This window comes from Adiantum capillus-veneris, chromosome 22 (assembly GCF_014529385.1).
Source record: "Adiantum capillus-veneris isolate H3 chromosome 22, ASM1452938v2, whole genome shotgun sequence".
Classification (NCBI taxonomy): domain Eukaryota; kingdom Viridiplantae; phylum Streptophyta; class Polypodiopsida; order Polypodiales; family Pteridaceae; genus Adiantum; species Adiantum capillus-veneris.
The window spans coordinates 122,151,660-122,174,466 of record NC_140952.1 but is presented as its reverse complement, the minus strand read 5'-3'; the positions used below and the strand labels follow the sequence as shown (position 1 = coordinate 122,174,466).

General features: G+C 49.7%; 1 protein-coding gene across 8 annotated transcripts in view; it reads left to right on the top strand.

Annotated features, from left to right (window-relative positions):
- The window catches only part of LOC147430133 (uncharacterized), a 213,446-nt gene that overhangs the window by 21,210 nt on the left and 169,429 nt on the right, over positions 1–22,807 (top strand). For 7 of the 8 annotated variants that reach the window (XM_086494644.1, XM_086494643.1, XM_086494642.1 and 4 more), the window contains exon 3: positions 17,834–18,264. In XM_086494644.1, the coding sequence (XP_086350770.1) occupies positions 17,834–18,264 (431 nt within the window). Of the gene's footprint in view, positions 1–17,833; positions 18,265–22,807 lie in introns of those variants that run through there. The other variant, XM_086494649.1, reaches the window with a different exon arrangement.

Genomic DNA, 22,807 nt, shown 5'->3' with positions numbered 1-22,807 from the left:
TGGAGTGTGGACCTGACCCACAACTGCCCTGTACAGGGCCATGATCCCCCAAATCAGCTCTTTGGGTACACCCATCTCCTGTAACCTACGCATCAATCGAGCTTTAGGGACTGTGTCGAAATCCACAAAAGTATAGTAAATCCTCCTAGCATGTGATTTGCCCTCCTCAATAATAGCTCTGAGTGTCAATATGTGATCAAGAGTAGAAAAACCTCTCCTGAAACTTGCTTGTCCCGATGCTCGTATGCCTTTTGATCTCCTGCCTTGAAAATAGGCACAATAGTCGACATACTCCAAGTATCAGGAAAACCCTCATACATGGATCGATTGAACATCAATGCAAGAAGTTCTGCAAGCATATCTCGGGCATGTATAAAGTGCTCGGCCACCAATCCATCATAATCATATGCTCTCTTAGTCCTCATCTTGTCAATAGCTTTCTTCACCATCTCAGTGGTAACGAAAATGCATGTCTGTGGACATGGTATCGGCGGGTCCGGTAGAGGCGGCTGTCCCGGAATTGTGTAAAGAGATGCTGCACACTCACCCCAAGTCTCAGTGGATGTGATACTCGGTGAGGGGAGTGCTGTTGAAAGAATCTCCATGCCTCACCTGAGTCCTGGTTCAAAAATAGCTTATACAACTCCTCTAGCTGAGCGAGATAAGTCCTCTTTTTTTGTCGCACAAGCCATCGGAAGGAAATCTGTGGCTGTCTATGAGTAAGGATTCCCAAAAACACCTCTCTGAAATGTGGCTCTCGTCTCTCTACACTCCTCATCATACCAACTGTTCTAGGGCATGCTCCTAGAATGGCGTCTGTGCTTAGGCTGGCAGTGTGAATATGCCTCTGCTGCTACATCATGTAATGTCTTTGTCAGTATCTGGGTAAGCTCCTCTAATGGAAGTCCCGGCTCCTCAGTAGCAAAGCGTTTGTATATGCCATCTATGTAGACAGAATCAGTCTCTGATGTGAAACTGTATCGAGTATGTGTAAATGTTTGTGCCAATCAAGCTGTGCTGAACTGAAAAGAGACGGTTAACATGAGAAGGGCATGATCTACTGCTACCTCGATAGGCTTGGGCTTGTAAAATCCTGAATAGAGGGAATAAAACTGGGCCGAGCCAAAACATAATCCACTGTGCTAGCCCCATGTCTGTGAGGAAAACAAGTAAACCCACTCGATGCTGGAAATATTTGTAGACCATTCAAAATGGCCAGTCCATGTGCAATCCCTATGTCTATAAAATATCCCCCATAACCAGTGTGCTCCTCATCTTGCGAACACCTGGACCAACCCATATCACTGACATCCAATACTCTTCACGCAGAGAGAGAGAGAGAGAGAGAGAGAGAGAGAAAAGAAGAAGAAGAAGAAGAAGAAGAAGAAGAAGAAGAGAGTTTTAACGTTGTAGGAAACTATCCCAAGAGACCTTAAAGAGAGAGAGAGAGAGAGAGAGAGAGAGAGAGAGAGAGAGAGAGAATGAAATGAAATGTTATATTAACGTCTTCAAAAGGCCAAAGTGACCTATGAGACCAGAAAGTTACAAGGTGGTGGATCTGATACAAAGTCAGAGTAACAAAATAACAACAGTACAAAACAAAGATATATACTATGGGATCCTAGACTGGTCGATGTGAACTAAGCAAAAATGGGTGGCTTGCTGGGATAGCTCAATCACAGGAGATCTAGCATCAGTCGTTGGTGGATCTCATCAATCTCCTCCATGGTTAGTAGTTTGACCGGGCGTCGTGCATGCCTGGCCAGAGTGCTCCGAATCTTCTGACGTAGCCTCCTTCGATGCTGTGTAGTCCTCCGCAGGGGGGAGAGAAATGAAATGAAATGTTATATTAACGTCTTCAAAAGGCCAGAGTGACCTATGAGACCAAACTGAAAATGTCTGTTACAATGTCTGAAAAGTGTGAAAGTGTGAAAATAAATGCGAAAAACTAAATACAAAGTATTAGATAAACTTCTTAGGAGCATTCTGGGTGTCTGGCTAGAATGCTTCTAATCCTTTGTTATAGTCTTCTCCGGTGAAGTGTGCTTCTGCATCTCGGTCGTGGTCGTCTCGATTTCCTAAGCTCAATCGCCCTGTCAATGAGGGTGCCTTTGGTGTGAATGTGGGTACTCCTTTGTGCTCGCTGCTGGCCTCTTGCTTCTCCTTCCATTCCTGCTTCTCTCGATCCGAAGAAATTTGTGATTTGCCTCTGAGGCTGTAGTGCTCTTTGTCTTCTCATTAGATTATCCCTGTGCCGATGTAGTTCAAGTAGGTACAGGCCTAAGCACCTTTGATCTTGGTATTGCATGACTCTATCTAGAGGTCCAAAGCCTTCTTTAAATAGGCAATGGAAACGCCCACGTATCTCATAGTATACGGTGCAGTGGCATATGTAGTGGAATTCTGTCTCCGGCTCCATTCCGCATAACTTGCAAATTCTGCTCTCAGTTGGGATTCCCCTAAATCTGCCAAATTCAATTTCCAGCTGGTGTGAGGATGTACGAATCTGACCAATAGCACATCTCAAACCATGAGACAGGTGGGTATCCATGTAGCTCGGGCGAATCACAAAACCACCTTCAGATAGCTGTAGGAAGTTTTCTTTGTAGTCGGCCATCTTCGTGCCCAATTCTTGTGTAGGGTCTACCCATGTCCTCTTAGTGTCCAACTGTATAAGATCCTGGCGGATGATTTTATTAATCTCCGTTCGTGTGATTGCCAATGATGGAGCCTCAAGAGAGTATTGGAAGGGGGGTAATCTTTCCATACTGAACCCGTGTCTCTGAAACCACGAGGACAGTTGCGCATACCAGCATGATGTATCTCCTTTCATTGCTAACTGTCGAGAGGATTCGAGGGCCAATCTAATATATCGGCAATTATTTGTATCCCATAAACCATGTATAAAGGACACTGATCTGGTAAGAGCTTCAATTTCTATCGGAGGGGCAGCTAGTTCCACTCGGGTAATCGCGTGTGGTACAGAGGCCTTGGCTCTAATCATTTGGGAAATCATAGATACCAAAGGTCTCTCCATTGACTTCCAATTATCCTGATCCACAAATGGTCCCCAAATCTGGACCCCATAAAGCATAGCCGAAGCCACCACAGTATCAAAGAGCCAAAGTTTTGTTCGTGGTTCCTGAAACTGCACTTGTGAACACATCCTCTCCAACCCTCCCAAGGCCGCAGAGGCTCTGGACAATCTAGCATCGGCTGCTTTCTTAAGAGTAAACTTCGGTCCTGTAAATACCACACCAAGGTATGTGTATGCATCTGTGTACTCTACTGTATCCTGGCCATATGCAAATGTAGGTGCCGATCTCCTAACCCACTGCAGTGTGGTGTTAAACACCATAACTTTGGTTTTACCCAAATTTACCGACAGTCCGATGTCCTCCGCGAATTTATGTAATGCATCTAACTGCCTCTGCATTCCATCTGGTGATTCTGCTATCAATACAATATCATCTGCATACAACAAAGGGATCCATGACCCTGCAAGTTGAGCACCTCTGTCACCCTCTCTATCAATGTAATCTGATACCTCATCTATATACATACCAAATAAAGTAGGGGACAGTGGACATCCCTGCTTTACTCCAACGGTGGAATGAACAATGTCGGAATCCCCTTTTGGAGTACGTACATAACCAGTTACTGACCCGTATAAGGCCATGATCCCCCAGATAATCTCTTTGGGGACCCCTAACTCTTGCATTCTGCGTAGCAATCTGGCCCTTGGTACTGTATCAAAAGCTTTCCGAAAATCCACAAAGCAACAATACATCCTTCTCCCGCTTGCTCTTCCTTCCTCAATAATGGCTCTGAGCGTAAGAATGTGATCTAAAGTGGAATAACCCCTCCTGAATCCAGCTTGTCCTGTTGCCCTTATGCCCTCATTCTCTGCCCATCTACTCGGTTTTTGTTCCAGAATGGATGCGTACAGTCGGGTCAATGTGTGACCCACCATAATGGTACGGTAGTTCCCGGGTATCAAAGGATCCCTTGACTTGAAAATAGGTACGATAGTAGATAATTTCCAAGATTCAGGTAATCCTTCACACATGACCCGATTAAACAGACGAGCAAGGACTTCTGAAAGTAGATCCCTTGCATGGATCAGATGTTTTGCTACTAAACCCTCATGATCATATGCTCTTCTTGTCTTCATCTTATCAATGGCTTTTTCCACCATTTCCGCAGTTAAGAAAGTACTAGTAGCAGGGCATGGCTCTAGCGGATCTGGTAATGGAGGCTGTCCAGATACCGTATATAATACTGTTACATATTGACCCCAAATCTCAAGAGAAGTAATTGTCGGAGGCGATGAGTGCTCATGAAATAAACGTCAGGCGTCATGTGAGTCCTGACTCAAGAAGAGCTGATATAAATCCTTCTCCAGTTTGGCTAAAACTGCCCTTTTCTTGCGACGTACTATACGCTGAAGAGCAATCCGAGACTGCTTATATGAGAGAGAGAGAGAGAGAGAGAGAGAGAGAGAGAGAGAGAGAGAGAGAGAGAGAGAGAGAGAGAGAGAGAGAGAGAGAGAGAGAGAGAGAAATGAAATGAAATGAAATGTTATATTAACGTCTTCAAAAGGCCAAAATGACCTATGAGACCAATCAGTTACAAAATAGTGAATCTAATACCATGTCTGGGTACAAAAGAACTAGAAAAGAACTAGAAGTGGAACAAAATACTACTACTACTACTACAATCTAAAACTACGTGGGTGTAGCAGCTGATACAATAGGTACCCGGTAAACTGGATGTAACAGTGTGTGAAACAAAGATGGAAGAAATGGTGAGGATCCATCCTCATCTGCACTCTGGATGTCGAGAGAGTATGTCTCGAATCTTCTGTTGTAGTCTCCGTCGATGCTGTGTAGCTCCTCTCCTCAGTCGCGGTCGTCTGTATCTCTGTAGCTCCAATGCTCGATCGATGAGAGTGCCAGTAGTGGTCGAATGAGTGCCAGTAGAGAGAGAGAGAGAGAGAGAGAGAGAGAGAGAGAGAGAGAGAGAGAGAGAGAGAGAGAGAGAGAGAGAGACGAAATGAAATGTTATATTAACGTCTTCAAAAGGCCAAAATGACTTATGAGGCCAAAGCGTTACAATGTGGTGAATCTGATACAAAGTCAGAGTAACAAAATGAAAAGACAAAATGATAAAATAAAAGTACTATAGGATCCTAAACTGGTAGGTGTGAACTACGTAGCTAGCTGGGATTGTCATAAGTCACAAGAAATCCAGCATCGGCCGCCTGCGGATCTCATCAATCTCCTCCATGGACAGTAGTCTAACCGAGCGTCGTGCATGTCGGGCCAAAGTGATCCGAATCCTCTGATGTAGCCTCCATCGATGCTGTGTAGTCCTCCGCAGCCGTGGGCGTTTGGATCTCCCGAGCTCAGTCGCTCGATCGATCAATCTGCCTCTGGTGTGAGGTGACAAGGTCTACTGTGGTAGTAGCTCCTCTGGGTGTCTAGTGTCTGCTCTAAAGAAGTCTGTGATGTGTCTCTGAGACTGGCTAGCCTCTCCTCTCATCAGGCTCTCTCTGTGTCTGCGCAACTCGAGCAGGAACATACCCAGGCATCTCTGATCCTCGTACGTCATGACTCTGGAGAGTGGTCCAAAGCCCTCTCTGAACAACCAGTGGAAGCGGCCTCGTATCTCGTAGTAGCCGGGGCAGTGGCATGTGTAGTGTAACTCTGTCTCAGGCTCCATGTCACACAGGGTGCATGTCCTGGCCTCTGCTGGCACTCCGCTGTATCTCCCAGTCTCAATCCGCAGTTGGTGAGAGGATGTGCATATCTGGCCAATGGCACACCGTATGCCATGAGATGTATCTGGGCCTCGTCACAAAACCGTCCGCTGTAAGCTTGAGAAGATGCTCTCTGTAGAAAGCAATCTTCGTGCCCAGTTCCTGTGATGGCTGTACCCATGTCCTCTTGGTGTCTAGCTGAGTCAGGTCCTGGCGGATGAGCCTGGTGGTCTCGGACTGTGTAAGAGTCAGAGAGGGTGCATCCAGTGAGTACTGGAAGGGGGGCAGTCTGTCTATACTGAATCCATGTGCCTGGAACCATGACGTCATCTCCTCATACCAGCATGCTGTGTCTCGCTGCCTGGCTAACTGTCGAGAGGACTCAAGTGCAAGGTGGGCGTATCTGTCTTTGGGAAGTTCCCACAAGCGGTGTAGGAAGGAAACAAATCTGGTGAGTGCCTCAACTACTAGTGGGGGGACAGCTAGCTCTGCTCGGATAATGGCACGTGGTACTAAAGCCTTGGCTCTAATGAGCCGCGAGATCATAGAGACCGGAGGCTTCTCCATGTCCCCCCATCCATCAGTACGACCCGTTCTCCCGTGATGATCCAATGAAGGCCCCCATATCTCAGCTCCATAGAGCAATACAAAAGCCACCAAAGTGTCAAAGAGCCAAAGCTTTGTCCGAGGCTCCTGAAACTAAACCTGTGAACACATCCTCTCCAGTTTCCCCAATGCCGAATGGGCTCTGGTCAATCTAGTCTCTGCTGCTCTCCTCAAACAAAATGCTGGTCCACTAAACACCACTCCAAGGTAAGTGTAAGCATCTGTATATTCCACTGTCTCCTGGCCATATGTGAATGTGGGCGCTGACCTCCTGATCCACTGTGGGGTGGTATTAAATACCATGACCTTGGTTTTACCAAGGTTGACAGACAAGCCACTCTCATGGGCAAACCTACGCAAAGCATCCAAGTGACGTTGTGTTCCCTCCGGAGAGTCAGAGATCAACACAATATCATCAGCATATAATAGTAGCGGAATCCATGTCCCTGCCAGCGGTGCACCTCTATCATCATCTCTCTCAATGTAGTCAAAAACCTCATCCACATACATACCAAATAGAGTAGGAGAGAGCGGGCATCCCTGCTTCACCCAAATAGTGGAGTGAACCGGTGTAGATAGACCCTCTGAGGTGCGTACATGTCCTACAATTGATCTGTACAGTCACCAGTGCCATGATCCGCCAAATGAGCTCTGTGGGTACTCCCATCTCTGTAATCTGCGCATGAATCTAGCTTTGGGTATTGTGTCAAATGCTTTCTGGAAGTCCACAAAGCTACAATAGATCCGTCTCCCACGGGATCTGCCTTCCTCGATGATGGCCCTTAGTGTCAAAATATGGTCAAGAGTAGAAAAACCTCTCCTGAACCCTGCCTGCCCAATAGCATGCATTCCCTCCTTCTCTGCCCATCTACTCAGCTGTTGCTCAAGAATGGATGCGTACAGCCGTGCCAATGTGTGTCCAATCATGATAGTGCGATAATTTCCAGGCTCCATAGGCCCTAGGGTCTCCCGACTTGAAGATAGGTACGATCGTAGACAGGCTCCAAGTATCAAGCAAGCCCTCACACATGGCACGGTTAAACATAACTGCTTGAAGCTCTGCTAGTAGATCTCTCGCATGCATGAAGTGCTCAGCCACTAAGCCATCATGATCATATGCTCTCCCAGTCCTCATCTTGTCAATGGCCTTCTTCACCATCTCAGTTGGTGAAAAAGGCACATGTGTGTGGGCATGGATCTGGGGGGTCGAGAAGGGGCTACTATCGAGAAATTGTGTACAAAGATGATGCGTACTGACCCCAGGTCTTTGTAGAGGTAATGGCAGGGGTGGGGAGACTTCTCGTGAAAGAGCCTCCATGCCTCACGCGAGTCCTGACTCAAGAATAGCTGGTATAGATCCTGCTCTAGTCGAGCCAAAAATGCCCTCTTCTTCCGCCGCACCAGGCGTCGGAAGTCAATCTATGACTGTCTGTGTGTGATGTCCCCTAAAAGCACTTCCCTATGAAGTCTAGCTCTAGTCTGACGGCATTCCTCATCATACCAGCTGTTCTGAGGCATGCTCCCAGAACGACGTCTCTGCTCGGGCTGTGTGTGTGGGTATACTTCTGCTGCTGCATCATGTAATGTCTGTGTCAGTATGGTAGTAAGCTCCTCCAGAGGTCGCTCGCCCCGGCTCCTCAATGAATAGGCGCCTGTAAATCCCATCTATGTATACAGAATCCGTCTCCTGCGTGAAGGTGTAGCGAGTAGGGGCTGCTACCCATGGAGTGTGTGCTACATTGAATTGGAAAGAGATGGTCAGCGACACAATAGCATGATCCACTGCCACTCCAACAGGTCTAGGCCCAACTGCGAGATCCTGTATACTAGATATGACGCTCGGCTGTGCCATAACATAATCTACCGTGGTGGCTCCATGTTTGTGTGGAAAGCATGTGAAGCCTCCCGCATCGGGAAATCTCTGTAAGCCATTCAAGATGGCCAATCCATGTGCAATCCCCATGTCTATCAAGTGCCGTCCATACTCAATATGCTCCCCATCCTGTGATATTATGAATAGGCCCGTTTTAACAGTATCCAGCTCTCTCAGCATCTCCTCTGAAGTATCATAAAATACCGTCTGATGATGGGCAGTCCTAGCATTGAAATCCCCTAGAATGATAATGTCGCAATCTCTAGAGAATTCCCATATGTCATCATCCAAAATCGATAAGGGGGATTGTCCTTTGGGTGGTGCATATGGGATCCTAAATTGGTAGGTGTGAACTACGCAGCTAGCTGGGATAGCTAATCACAAGTCACAAGAAATCCAACATCGGGGGTCGTTGGCGGATCTCATCAATCTCCTCCATGGACAGTAGTCTGACCGGGTGTAGCGCGGATAGTGTGTCGTGCTCTCTACAGTGGGTGGTCCTCAGTGCTATGTGCGTAACAATCTCACTCAACCAACTGAAAACAAAGGGACAAAAGATAACATCTGATCACACAGAGACACAACAGCAGACCAGAACATAGGACTCGACTATCTCAAAGAACCGATACAGACTCTGGCGTTGCAGCACACTCAGCTCCAGCCCAAACTCACAGGTACAATGGGGGTGTCGAGGCTCAGATGTGCAGCGATGGTGAAGACGTGCTGTGTAAAGACTCGCTACTCTAGACGACGACGCTGGACCATATATGAAGAAGATGATAATCATGACCCAACAGCTACTCCTCATATGTATAGTGGGCTCGAACTTCTTGGATGGTCAAGGGGCTCATGGCGATGACCTTGGACGCCATCTCGGAGGTCTCAAACTCGATCTGATAGTAGCGTTCTCCGAGGATCTGAACGTCCAAGATCTTGCCCACCTCTGCAAGGAGGCGGGCCTGGAGAAGATCATGTAGCTCTCCTCTGCTGGGTCTAGTGCCGAGAATCTTGCAGATGACGCAGGTCGCTTGGAGGCGCTCCACCTCTGCTGCGAGGCTCGCTTGCTTTGTCGGTGAAAGAGCAAGTCGGACGGTGGGCTCAGCTGGGTCGGGCGAGGGGGCTTTTGAGGAGTCCCTCTGGGGCGGACCATGAGCCTCCATTTGTGTCTGCTGCTGTGTAGGAAAAGGGAGGGCGTGAAGACAAATACCTGAGAACTCGGCGAGTAGAGTCCAAACGAGAACTCCACTACAGGGCTGAACAAGTCAGGCCTTCGGGGGGGGGGGGCTAAAGATGCGCAAAGGAGGGGGCGTGTGTAAATGGCGGGCAGAGTGTGTGGGGACAGCGGGCAGCGAACGAGAGGGGGGGAATGCTGGCGAGCAGAGGGTGGTGTGGGGGAGCGGGCTGGAGCGTGTTGGCTGGGCGCAGGCAAAGCAGCGCGCGGGACTGAAACAACGCGTAGGTAGGGGCAGGCGGGGGGCAACGCGCAGCAGGGGCTGGTGTGCAGCGCGAGGGCGGAGGGGGGGAGAGGAGAACGATGGCGAGGGGGGGGGAGGCAAGAGAGCAGGGGGGGGGGGGGGGGGGGAGGGGGGGAGCGTGCGGTAGCAGCAGTGAGCCTTTTAACCGGCTTAGTTTTTTTTTTTTTTCCGAGAAAAAGATCCTTCTATTAGTTAATGAAAACTGCCCATAGGGCTGCAACCACCTCTGCAAGAGAGGGCTACAACAAACATGATGGGGAGACTCTCCCAATGAAAAAATAGCATATATACAGTGAGGCTAAATCAAGAGATGGGAGGAGGGAAGAGCCACACAGGTGGACGGTAGTGCCATCTGAGCACACCCTGGACTATGGTGTAGAAAGGCCGAGGGCGCCAAAGTCGAAGGAAAGCCTCGCGGCGCTTCCGCATGCGGTCAGAGCTGCCCTGTAGTCCCTCAAGCTGTCCTCTGAGAGTATGGATCAGCTCTAGCCAAAAGTCATGAACAGTCTCTGCTGGTGGCAGAGGGCGAGCCTCAAAGATGCGGAAACAGCGGGCCCGCGAGATGAACCAAAGTGTCAGGCCATTGATGAGCTCCCAACACTCCTCTCTCTCACTGCACCACTCCTGTGTAGTAAGCTCTGTAGCAGGCTAGAGTATAGGTCGTCCCCCCTGCATCACTATCATCCTGCTGGTGGAAGATAGCTCAAACTGAAGTGCCGGGCCCGTGAGGGTGGACCAAGCCGCTGCCCACCAAGTGTACTGTCAAGCCGTAAAGAGAGCAGGCATCAGTCGAAGAACTCGTAGCCACACCTGCTGGGCCAAGGGACAGTCCCAAAGAGAGTGACGCTGACTCTCCACCAAATGGTCACAAGCTGCACATGCGGCCGAGAGACCACTATGCACTAGCCAGCTCCCTATTGCTGTAGCTCTATGTGCGACCAGCCACTGAAACAAGGTGACTCGTCTCGGCTGTCTGGAGTCCCACAACCTCTCCCAAAAGTTTGCCAAGAACTCAACTGTGACACCCTCCTCCTGCCAATGCCGTGCTGCAGCGGGGCGGGCCTCTCTCTGTGCTGCTAGTATATGACGTCCGAGTCGAACAGTGTACTGAAAGAACGGGACTCCTGGGTGGTCTGCAGAAGAGAAGGGGTCCCTCCATAGCCACTCACCAGGATCCCACTGTACTCGTGCCAGCGGACAACAATCCCAAGCCCATAGCCTCCAGTGTCCAGTCTCAAGATGTGCTTGGTCAGGGCCTATGATGCAGGTCCTCCCATAGATGCCCACTACTTGAATCCTCTGAAAACAGCACTCTGCTACCTGCGGGGCCTCTACTGCAACTCGCTGTAGTCGTCCCCCACCCTGAAGCTCGAAGAATACGGCTGAGACAGTCTCTGAGCAGGCCCTGACTGAAATGAGAATCTCCAGTCGTGTGAAGGCTCCCATCCACCGGGGTGCTACTGGCTCGAGAGGCGTGAGCCACCCAGCTGGAACTGACTCTGAGATGTCCTGACACATGCTCTGCACCCCTCTCATGCCCTGTAGCTGGAAACCCTGCACCTCCTCTGACAAACCTGTGAACTCTAGCCAGTCACCTAGAGAGCGCACTGGACCTGTTGCCATGGGACCCCAAGAAACATGAGGCCGACTACCAACCAAGTGGCCTCTCTGAGTGTTGACCATGGGCTTCCAGACGAGGGGCTGCCGTAGGCGCTCCTCCGTGCACGTCGGCTGTCTTTGCTCTAGGCGTGGTCCAGGCCACGCTGTAAGAGCTCCCAAGATCGAAGCAAACTCACAGCGAAGCGGTCCTCCAGTCTCCTGCTCAAACCAACTCAGCGCAACTTTGTAAAGATCCATCTGGTCGAAGGTTGCCAAGGGCCTCCTGATTGCGGCACCCTGGCACGAAGCCTCTGTAGCAAGAACTCCTTCCAGGGCTCCTCTCCTGGAAGAAGTCCTCTGCCTACGAACTTCCCAAGAAGGGCTCTGCTTTGCTGTGCTGGATCAATGATCCCAAGTCCTCCCTGAGAACAAGAAAGTGTGATGACCGACCAAGCCACCTTGGCTCGGGCAATCTGAGAGTCACGTCCTGACCAAAGGAAGTTCCTGATCAACCTCTCTACCTGGTTGATACAAGAACTCGAGAAGATCCAGCAAGAAGTGATGTACCACATAGTCGCCAACAACACCTGGTTGGCAACTACTACTCTACCAGCCAGCGAAACTCGTGCTGAGCTCCAATGTAACAGCTTTCTCCTGATGGACAGGAGAAGAGGTGCAATCTGCTGCTCGGGGGACAAGTCGAGACCAACCTAACAACCCAAGTACCGAACTGCAGTCCCTGGGGGAATCCACCTGAACCTCTCCTAGCATCCAATCTGGCACAGGAGCACTGCCAACCGAGAAAGCCACTGCCTTTCTCCAGTTGATCAGTGCGCCCGATGCACAACAGAAGGTCTCCAAAGCCTGCTCACATCTGTGCAGATTGGCCTCGTGGCCCTCTAAGTACAAGGCTGAGTCATCGGCAAACTCAGCGTCAGTAGGTCATCTCCTCGAATAGGGAGTGCTAAGCCTCGCAGACCAACCTGCTATGACACCAAAAATCTGCTCATCTCCTCCGCATAGAACAGGAAGAGAAAGGGGGCAAGAGGACAACCCTGTCTGACCGAGCGTGTGAGCATGAAGCGCTCACCTCTACCTCCTGCCAAAAGCACCTGACTGTGAGCCTGTCTGTACAAAGCTGACACCCCTCTGATCCAAGCATCTGAGAAGCCCATCCTGCGTAGAGTGCCCTCTAGAAAGTCCCAGTCAACTCTGTCGTATGCCTTCTCAAAATCGAGAAGAAGAATCACAAGGTCCTCCCTATGGAGCCGTGCTAGGGCAGAAGCCTCCAAGAAAGTGAAGATGTTGTCAAGGATACTGCGTTCCTTGACAAAACCTGTCTGAGTCCCATGTATAAGGCTCTCCAAAAGTGGTTGAATCCTCAAACTCAGAGCCTTGGCAAGAATTTTGTAGGCTGAGTTGAGGACGGTGATGGGGCGCCACTTTCGAATCTCATCCAAGGAGCCACCCTCCTTTGGAATGAGGTAGATCAGGCCCTCACTCATGCTATCAAGCATCACCCGTGTGTGCAAAATGTACTGAAAGGCACTACAAAGATCTGGGCCAAGCAGGTCCCAGTACTCCAAGAAAAAGCTGGGAGTCAACCCATCCTTACGTGGACAACTACCACGAGTTTGGCCCTAAGAGCCGTGTGCAGCTCCTCAAGCTGAAGTGGCATCTCTAGCCTCTGGCGCATCTCCTCTGTCACAAGACAAGGCATCTGTCCAAACCTGCTCCCTGCATGCATCCTGCCGCTCTGACTCGGGCTCAGTCGACAGTAACTCACGGTAAAAGTCAGTAGCAACTGCACGCATATCCTCGGGCTCACAAGCAACTGTCCCATCGGGTCTTCTCAACTGAGTAACCTTGGCATGCGAGTGCCGAGGTCCCACTGTCTCAAAAAAAGCACCAGTCACTCTGTCACCCACCTGAGTCCACTGAGATGCCTGTCGGTGGAAGGCAAACTCATGACGCCTCTCCTCTGTGCTAGCAAGCTCCTGTCGAGCCTGCTGTAACTGCTCCTCCAACCATGGACTGTCTGGATGCTGCTCCTGCATCCTCTGTAGTGAAGCAATGCCTCGTCTGAGACGCTGCTCCTCCTCTCTCGCTACAGCCCGCGAGCCAGAGACTCCTGAAGAAAAAAGTGGCTAAGCTGAGCTAGGCCTAAGGCCACTCCGTCTGTAGGTGGAACCTGGCTGTCCATGCCCTCTGTCCAGAGAGCCTCTACCCTCTCTCTGAGTGCTGAGTCCAACAAGACCCGCTCTGGGATGCGAACCGTCGTGCTCCCACTCCTTTGCTTGTCTGCCACTGTGAGGATCACTGGTGCATGGTCCGAGAAGGATGTCCCTGCCAGGATGCCCACTGATCCCCCCAAGTCACTAAAGTGGTCACTAGTGTAGAAGCGATCTATCCGCGATAGATTCACTCCTCCCACTCTGCGGTCCGATCTAGAGAAGGCAAGACTGGCTGGAGGCCTCACAAAGCCAGAGTGCTGCCATGTATCCGAGACCCTGAAAGTCATACACAACCTCTCCCAAGCTGCCAACTCTCGACTCCATGCACAGTAGCATGGCTGCCTCCAATCCTCCCACTCTGCGGTCCGATCTAGAGAAGGCAAGACTGGCTGGAGGCCTCACAAAGCCAGAGTGCTGCCATGTATCCGAGACCCTCAAAGTCATACACAACCTCTCCCAAGCTGCCAACTCGACTCCATGCACAGTAGCATGGCTGCCTCCAATCCTGTCAGAAGGGTCCTCCAACATGTTGAAGTCCCCTCCTATACACCAATGATCGGCCTGCGGCAAAGACTCAACAATCTGTGACCAAAACTCTGCACGAGCACTCGCCACATTGGGCGCATAGATGTTCAAGAAGCCCACAAGGCCACCCTGAACTTGCATAGTAATCCACTGAGCCTTGCCTGGCACAATAATCCCTCTGCCCACAATGGCCTGCTGCAATGAATCCGCAATAGTCATACATACCCCACCCTGGATGCCTCCAGGTCCATAAGCAGCTGACCAAAAGGTATCATATCGTCCACGCAAAATCTGACCACATCGCCGAATGCGGCTCTCACACAGATGGTGCTCCTGAAGCATAAGGAGATCAATCTCTCCTCCCACAAGGCAACGCTGAAGCTCCTGATGCAATCGGCCCCGCTGTCGCTGAAACTGGGGCCCACCTAGTCCCTGCACGTTCCATGAGACGATCCTCATGGGGAGCGAGAGAGAACAGATGCTGCCGCAGCAGCAAGACGGGCTATCTTCGAGGCTGGCTTGGATGGGGAGTTATCCGCATCCGAGCGTCCTCTAGATAGGCGTGACTGCAGTGAGTGCCTAGCCCAAGCCCAAGCAGAGCGAGCCGTGCGTAAAGCAACCTCCTTTGGTGTCCTCATGAATGTATACATAGCAAGGCAAACACTGCGTATCAGCAAAGAAGTACACCACAATGTGCCTACATCCTGCTGAGTCTGGGGGTGTCACCGCAAACTTGGCCAATGGCCACAAAGTCTGCAGCAAATCTATAACTCCAAGTTCTCCTATGTGATGAGAGAACTCGAGGACCTGTGTATGCAACCATCCCAACACTGAGTCGAGGGACCACTCTGTCTCGGCCCTACCACAGAGGGGGAAGGAGAAACCAACTGCTGAGTCCAAGGCCTCTGTCCCCCTAGCGGCGAGGAACAAAGCATGGACCCTGAAGCAAGCTGCCTCGTGGTGTGCTGCGGAATCGCAGAGAAAGTGAGTGAACCCGTAGTCGAAGAAGTCCTAGCGGTGTCGGAGGTCAATGCTCGTCAGACCACGAGGGATAGCTGCAAGGGAAGATGTCTGAATCTGCAGAGCGAGCCGCAAGAAGGGCTGACCCTCTCTCACTAGGCGACTCGTGCAAAGGCGCTGCCAAGAGATCTCCTAGCCGCCGGAGAGGGAACAGTCTCCAGAGTCGACTGTGGAACTGGAGCAGGAGGGGGGGGAGAAGGAGCTGGGGGGAGCGGAGGAGAAGAGGGGCGGGATGGGGCGACAGAGGTAGAGGGGCGAGGTGGAGAGGCGACGGGAGCAGAAGGCGGGGGGGAGGATGAGGAGGAGGGGGGGAACTCTGAAGGGGGAGCGGCTGTTGAGGGTGAAGCGGAGGTGGAGGCTGGCGTGGGGGGATCCTCCTGCTCAAGAGGACCAAAGCGTTTCCTCGTGGGAACCCACTGTTGCTGAGTAGGCACCTGAGGGCCACTCTGAGAGCCAGGCTATCGCTGTGGCCCCTGGCGTCGACGGCCATGGGCCTGCTGCCACCCCTCCTGTGCTGGAGCCCCAGGCTCGGAGGGTGGCTCTGAATCTGTGCGCTGTGCCGATGACTGTGGCAACCGTCTAGCCCTGGCAGGCTGGGGCTGAGGCTGTGGTGCAGGTCGCAGCCTCCTCCGTGGACATGCCTTCGCTAGGTGGCCCATCTGTCGGCAAATGAAGCACTGGTTCGGGAGGCCCGAGTACTCCACACTCTGTCTAAACCAACCCCCACTCACCCGAGGCAGAAGGATGACCTTCGGGAGCGTGTGGGTGTCTCTGACCAAAACTCGAACTGAGGGGATGCCAGCCGCCTTGGCAGCTACTGATGCTGCCATACGAGGTGTCTCCAGGACAGTCCCGATAGCGGAGCCCATCCTAGAAAGAAGTGGTAGGTACTCCCTCCGTAAACCCGGAAAGGAGACTGAGATGGGGATGTCTGCCTCCTCTACTAGAACATCCGAAGCTGGGTCAAAACCATGTCGCCGCTGTCGAAAGTGGGCGCGTGATGCTCGGATGGCCAGTGGACTCATAGCTATGACCTTGGATGCCATCTCGGAGGTCTCAAACTCGATTTGATAGTACCCCCGTCCGAGAATCTGGACATCCAAGATCTTGCCCACCTCTGCGAGAAGGCGGGCCTGGAGAAGGTCTCGCAGCTCTCCTTTGCTAGGTCGGGTGCCGAGAATCTTGCAGATGACCGAAGTCGCCTGCAATCGCTCTACCTCTGCGGCAAGGCTCGCTTGCTCTGTCGGCGAGAGAGCAAGTCGAATGGTGGGCTCAGCGGGGTCGGGGGAGGGGGCTTCTGGCGATTCCCTCTGTGGCGAAGCTGGAGCCTCCATCTGTGTCTACTGCTGTGTTGTAAGAAGAGGTGGACGGGTGGACGTTGCAATCAGGTGCAGAGAGCACTGCCCCAAAAATTGAAACAATGCTGAGGAGGCCGAATTGCAGGGGTTGACGGGGAGAAACCGAGGCGGGCCGGATGACAGGCCGGGGGGGGGGGGGGGGGGGGGGGGGGGGGGGGGGGGGGCGGGGGAAGGTGGAAGCGCTCGCGGCAGCAGGAGGAGGGGGTGACGGGGGCGGCAGAGGCTAGAAGGCAGCGCGGGGCAGGCAGCGGGCGGGTAGGCAGGGGGCGGCAAAAGCTGGCAGGCAGCGCGGAGGTAGGCAGCGAGGCATAAGGGCAGGGGGGGGATGCAGCGGGCTAAGGTGTGTGTGTGTGGGGGGGGGGGGAATCGAAGGCGTGCGCAGGTGTAGCAGCAGCAGCGAGCCCGTAAGTCCTGCATAGTTGACTTGCCCACCTCTTTTTAGCAAAAGCCTTAACCGGCCTAGTTCCCACCACGAAATTCTGAAAGGAAGGAACGAGTCCTGGCGGAGCCATAACATTATCCACCGTACTAGCTCCATGTCGGTGTGGAAAGCATGTAAAACCACCAGCAGCTGCAGGGAATCTTTGTAAGCCATTCAAAATGGCCAATTCATGTGCAGTCCCCATATCAGTCAAGTATCTGCCATACTCAGTGTGCTCCTCATCCTGTGATAATGTAGACAGGCCCATTTTTGTAATATCAAGCTCGCGCATAACTCCTCTGAGGTATCATGGAATACTGTCTGGTGATGGGCAGTCCTAGCATTGAAAGCCCCCAAGATAATGATGTCGCCATCTCTGGAAAACTCCCATATATCATCATCTAAAATAGAGAAAGGGGACTGTCCTCTAGGTGATGCATAAACTGACGTACTAGGAGGGAAATAGCAAATAGCGATGTAGAGATATCTGTTTGTCTCTGCCTTCAGTCTCACCCACATGTACCTAGCATGCTCATCCCTACGAGCTATATATATCAGAGACTGTAGCTCCTCCTTGAATAAGACTGCCACTCCTCCTGAACCTCGTCCTTTGCGCTCTGATCAAGTCTCCTGTCTGCAAGTTGTCTCCCATCTGTATCCACTCACATGGGGCATGGACTGCCCTAGGGTCTGATGCGTCTCAGAGTAGAAAATGATGTCTCTCCCTGAGAGAGAGAGAGAGAGAGAGAGAGAGAGAGAGAGAGAGAGAGAGAGAAATGAAATGAAATGTTATATTAACGTCTTCAAAAGGCCAAAGTGACCTATGAGACCAGAAAGTTACAATGTGGTGGATCTGATACAAAGTTAGAGTAACAAGATGAGAGAGAGAGAGAGAGAGAGAGAGAGAGAGAGAGAGAGAGAGATGATGCAAGAAATCAAAGTTCGTTTGGTCTATGATTAGGAACAATCACGGAGGGCACTGCTATCTCCTTGGAGGAATGGGTGCACGAGAAGAATATATTTATATCATTAAGGCGTATCAAGTTTTTTGGGAAGTACCTCATTCAGAAAGCCTTTGCCATTTGGAGAAAGCATGTAGGACGCCGGAATTTTAAGCGTGTCCGCGAAACCCTGTTGCTAAAGTTGTTCAAGGGCAAGCCTGCTTTTCTTAATGCATTACTACAGATTCATGGATACATATGGGACTTAATGGATCTTAAGATGTTGCTGTTTGCATCTAATCGCTTGTATACCATGGACGAGTTTTTGGATGCTCAATGCCAACAACGTCATCATGTTGCTAGTCCAGCTGTAGAGGCATGCTCAGAGAAGGTGCAGCAGATTTTGGGGAAGATCTGCCAGGATGTGAAAAAGCAAGCACAGATCTTTCGAGTATGTTCTCTCCATTCTTTTTTCAAGTACTGGTTAAGTGATCAAGTCAACAGGAAATGTTAAAGTAACTGTTAGAAGCAAGCACAGATCTTTGATCTTTTGAGTATATTCTCTTCATTCTTTCTAAATGAAGGGGTCAATTGATCAAATTAAAAGAAAGAATCAAGAGGAGTAATTAGGATCTCATTACGAATCGATTCTGTTCTAGTTGACTTAAAAATTGTTCGAAGGTTTCAAGAATTTTATGTCATTGGTGCATATGTTGTTAGAAAGAGTGGTCACTTGAATTCATACCAGTGTAGCATTGATTGGAATGCCTGTAAAGACCAAGACAATCAATTTTGTTTGCTACACGTTGCATGGCAGCTTTCAAGATTGAACACATTCACTGCTGTGTGTTTCTTCTAATAAGGTGTTGCAATATGCCAGCGTGACCTTCTCAAAAAGATGTTGCTGATGAAGTTTGACGTTTTAACTTCCTTGACCAGATCTTATATCCCTTGCGTGTTACGCTTTTGGTGCTGAAAGTGTATATTGTTGCTTAGAAATGTTTTTCTCAATGCTCATGACCCTATTAGGAGAGTAGAAGTCTCTGACTGCCTCTTCTTCCGAACTCCTGGGTAAAGTATGCAGGGTTGAATAAGTTGCTTGTTTTTTCGGCTCTTTGCCCAGGTTTGACTTTTGATGCCATGTGGTATTTCTGCTTTTAGAGAATGGATTTCCACAAAAAAGAAATACAAAGTTTGCAGCAGTCTAAGATTTTGGTAGCATAAGTAAATATTTGTTTCTCTCATCATTGATTGTCACACAATCCATGTTTGAAACTTTGATGTATACCTTATGAACCTTTTTGACTCTACTTGACTGAGCATGGCTTGTGTTCAACATTATTGTATACATTAAGTGGCATGCTTGCTATCAATTGTGTAGTTAACACGAGCATAGTATTGTGTGTGTGTGTGAGTGTACAGATTTACAAAAAAAAGTGTGAGTGTGTGTGTAATTGGGGTCCTCCCAACTGGCGGGTTTCTGCACTCCAGAAGATTAGCTTCCTCGCGATGTGTTCGGTACGGTGCCAGCATTGAGAATATTCCACATTTACCGTGGTCTTGTTCTCATACGAAACAATTTGTAGACTATATCTCTACATCTCTTTGTGTGCGTTTCCCTGGAATACCTTTTGGTCGATATTTCTGGCTTTTTGGGGTGCTTCCGCCACTGCTTAAGCCATATGCACACTTTTTCAAATGGGTTAGATTTTGGGTGCTATGGACAGTGTGGAGAGCACGCAATTTCCTCATGTTTCAGTAGATTCTAGTGGAGTATGTACCCTTCTTCAAAACATCTCTTCAGCAGTCTCTCAAAGTTTCTTATGACTTGGAGGAGCTCCCCTCTCTTCATTATGAGCTCTACTTTTACTATTTTTGGTTTACCACTTGTAATATTTTCTATGGGTTTTCCTTGACTTGAGGTTTCACATCAGTAATTCAATCCGACATTACCCAAAAAAAAAAGTGTGTGTGTGTGTGTGTGTGTGTATTTTTTCTTGGGGGGGGGGGGGGAAGAGAAGGAAAGAAATGAAATGAAATGAAATGATATATTAACGTCTTCAAATGGCCAAAATGACCTATGAGACCCATCCGTTACAAACTATGAATCTGATACCATGTCTAGGTACAAAAAAGAGATACGAAAATGAACCTAGAGGTGCTACTAGCTCGAACTGTGTGCGGTATGTGAGACCACTGATACAATGGGTGCCCAATACAAGAGGGTGATGAATACATCCTCATACGTACTTTGGATGTTGAGATAATATGGCTCGAATCCTTTGTTGTAGTTTTCGTTGATGCTGTGAAGCTCTAGTCGTGGGAGTTTTGATCTCCCTAGCTCCAATGCTCGGTCGATGAGAGTACCGCAAGTGTGAGTATGAGTTGAGCTTAGCAGTGGTGGCTGCTTCTCTTTGTCTAGTGTTTGGTGTAAAGAAATTCGTAATCTGTCTCTAAGATTGTCTCTCTCCAGATCTCCTCAGTAAATTATCTCTGTGTCTGTGTAACTCAAGTAGATACAATCCAGGACATTTCTAGTTTTGATAGCTCATGACTTCGGAGAAGGGTCCGAATCCCTCTCTGAATAGACAGTGGAAGCGACCTCGTATCTCGTAATACATTGTGCACTGACGTATATAATGCATCTCTGTGTTTGGCTGTGTGTGGCATAGGTGGCATATCCTGCGAGCTACTGGTATTCCTCTGAATCTAGCAGTCTCAATCTCAAGCTGGTGTGAAGATGTCCATATTTGACCAATGGCACACGGTAACCCATGAGATAGATGTGTATCCATATAACTGGGTGGAATCACAAACCCATCCCCTCTGAGTTGGAGAAGATGCTTGTCATGAGAACGTGGCAACTGTTAACTATGTCACGAGGACGTGGCAAATGCTAACCTTCGTTGTTGGTTTATTTCCAATGATTTTTGTTTTATTTTTAAGACCCTCTTTTTGAAGTTGCAAATGATCGGACATTGTATGGCCAATGTGAACGGTACTTTCACCCGCAGACAGGAAGTTGGTAGGCACTAGAATTCGTATAGTAAGAGGATGTCTAGGCTCAGTTCAAGATCATGTAGGTCCCCCGCGTCGCATTTAGCAAGTTGGTGGATACTAGGAAGTGAACTCAATAAAGACATAAAGCCAAGGTGGGTCGCCAAGGAAAGTACCCGACAATTGGGCCACATTGCATTTTTGGATGCGGTCCCAATGGGGATAGATGGTCAGAAGACCAGTGGGAACCCAACGGAAGCATCTCCTAAAAATTAGGGAATTGCTATTTTGGGCCATGAAATCTGTTCGCGTCATTACCTCCGGAATGACAAGGGGAATATTTTACAACTCTGCTGCTAAGTCAATTGGCGCCGGTTGAGATATTTTTAGCGGGGAAGCCCAAACTCGGAAAGTGGACAAGGTGTCACTCTGTGAGCGAATCTGCCACTTCTGGAGGTTGGGGCAAGATGTTTTCAGCAAAAGGGGGCGCCATTTTCAGTTTTTGTCATAGGTTAAGAGCTATGGAGTGCATGCTTGCCACTCTATGTACAATGTGGTGCTAGGAGTGATGACCTGTAGAGTACACACTGCTCTCTCTCTCTCCCCTACGTGCAGTAATGTCATGCCCCACAAGAGGGCTCTTCATTTGACTCATGTACAACTGTGTGGTTACATGTGCTTTTGCTGAGGCAAGAGCCTCTCTGAGTAGGAACATGAGTAGCTAACTGCTGCTCCAAAAGCAGGCACCAGTGAGGGTGATAACCTCACCGTACAGGTGCGATTTTAGCACTCGTTATGTGCTGTATTTTGATTGTTTTTCATCCATACCGACGCTTGAATCATTGGGAACAATGCCCCACTGATAGGGGACAGTTCGGGGACTGTTTAGAGCTGAAAATATGGCAAAAACCAGTGAATACAGGGAGCTGAATTTACTGTTTTTGGGCAAGTGAGTTCCAGCAGGGGAATTGGTTCCGGGCAATGCTGCTGAAATTTTACCAGAATAGGTGGTATTTGGCTGGATACAAGCAAAGAATTCCCAGGACTCTTCTTTGTAAATAACCTCTTAAAGAATAAAGAAATACAGAAAGGGGCGCCAGTATTGGGGCCTACAGGTTGTTGGCATCTGCTTGGGGTATTCTAGCTTCCGAGCCGTGTGTGTGCTTAAGTGCTAATTCCCGTCGCAGGTTACCTTTGTAAAGTGCTCTGTATGTGTGTGTCTAGAGTAAAGAATTTCGGGTGAAAGCCAAAGCCTACCGCCTCACGGGCCGGTTTCAAGGTTCCGTTGCCGGGACATCAATCACTTTTTCCTCAAGAAGTGAGCCTCGGTTGTTTTGGGTAAAGACACAGAGTACAGGAATGCGGGATTACACTATGGCCGACAAAGGGAAGGGCATTATGGCAGAGGGCTCCTCTTCGAAAGACAGACATGAAGTTCCTATGGTGTTCGAGATTGGCGAGAGCTCACGGCAACTCTCGTCTGTATCTCCTGTTGATGTGAATGTCCCTCAAGTACAGGGCTTTATGATTGGGCAACTTGAGGATGATGCGTTCATGACTTAGTTGCCGCGGTGAATGTGTTTTCGCAATTGGTGCAGAACCCAAGGTTTATGGAGTTCTTGCAAGTGCCACCAGTGCTACAGCAAAATAGGCAACCCACACCGCGAACAGAGCTTGTTGAGGCTGAAGCCCAAGAACTTCATGCGTCTCAGCAGGATAGGGAACATTCGCATGTTGCGGAGTCAGGTTGCTCCCGTCCTTAGAACAGGTGGTCTTGGAAGTTGCTAACATTGGTCTTGCCTTGTTGAAAGGAGAGGACAGTGGGTTTCGGAGCAACGAGAAAGGAGGGCAGCAAAAGAAAATTTCAGCGAAGAAGCCGTTTGTGAAAATGGATCCTGAAGCTTCACAAGGGTCAGAAAAGGTCACCAAAAATAAGGATTCAGGCGGGACTTCTGGAGCGGAGGCAAAGAAACAAAAAAGGAAGCCTTTTGTGCGCA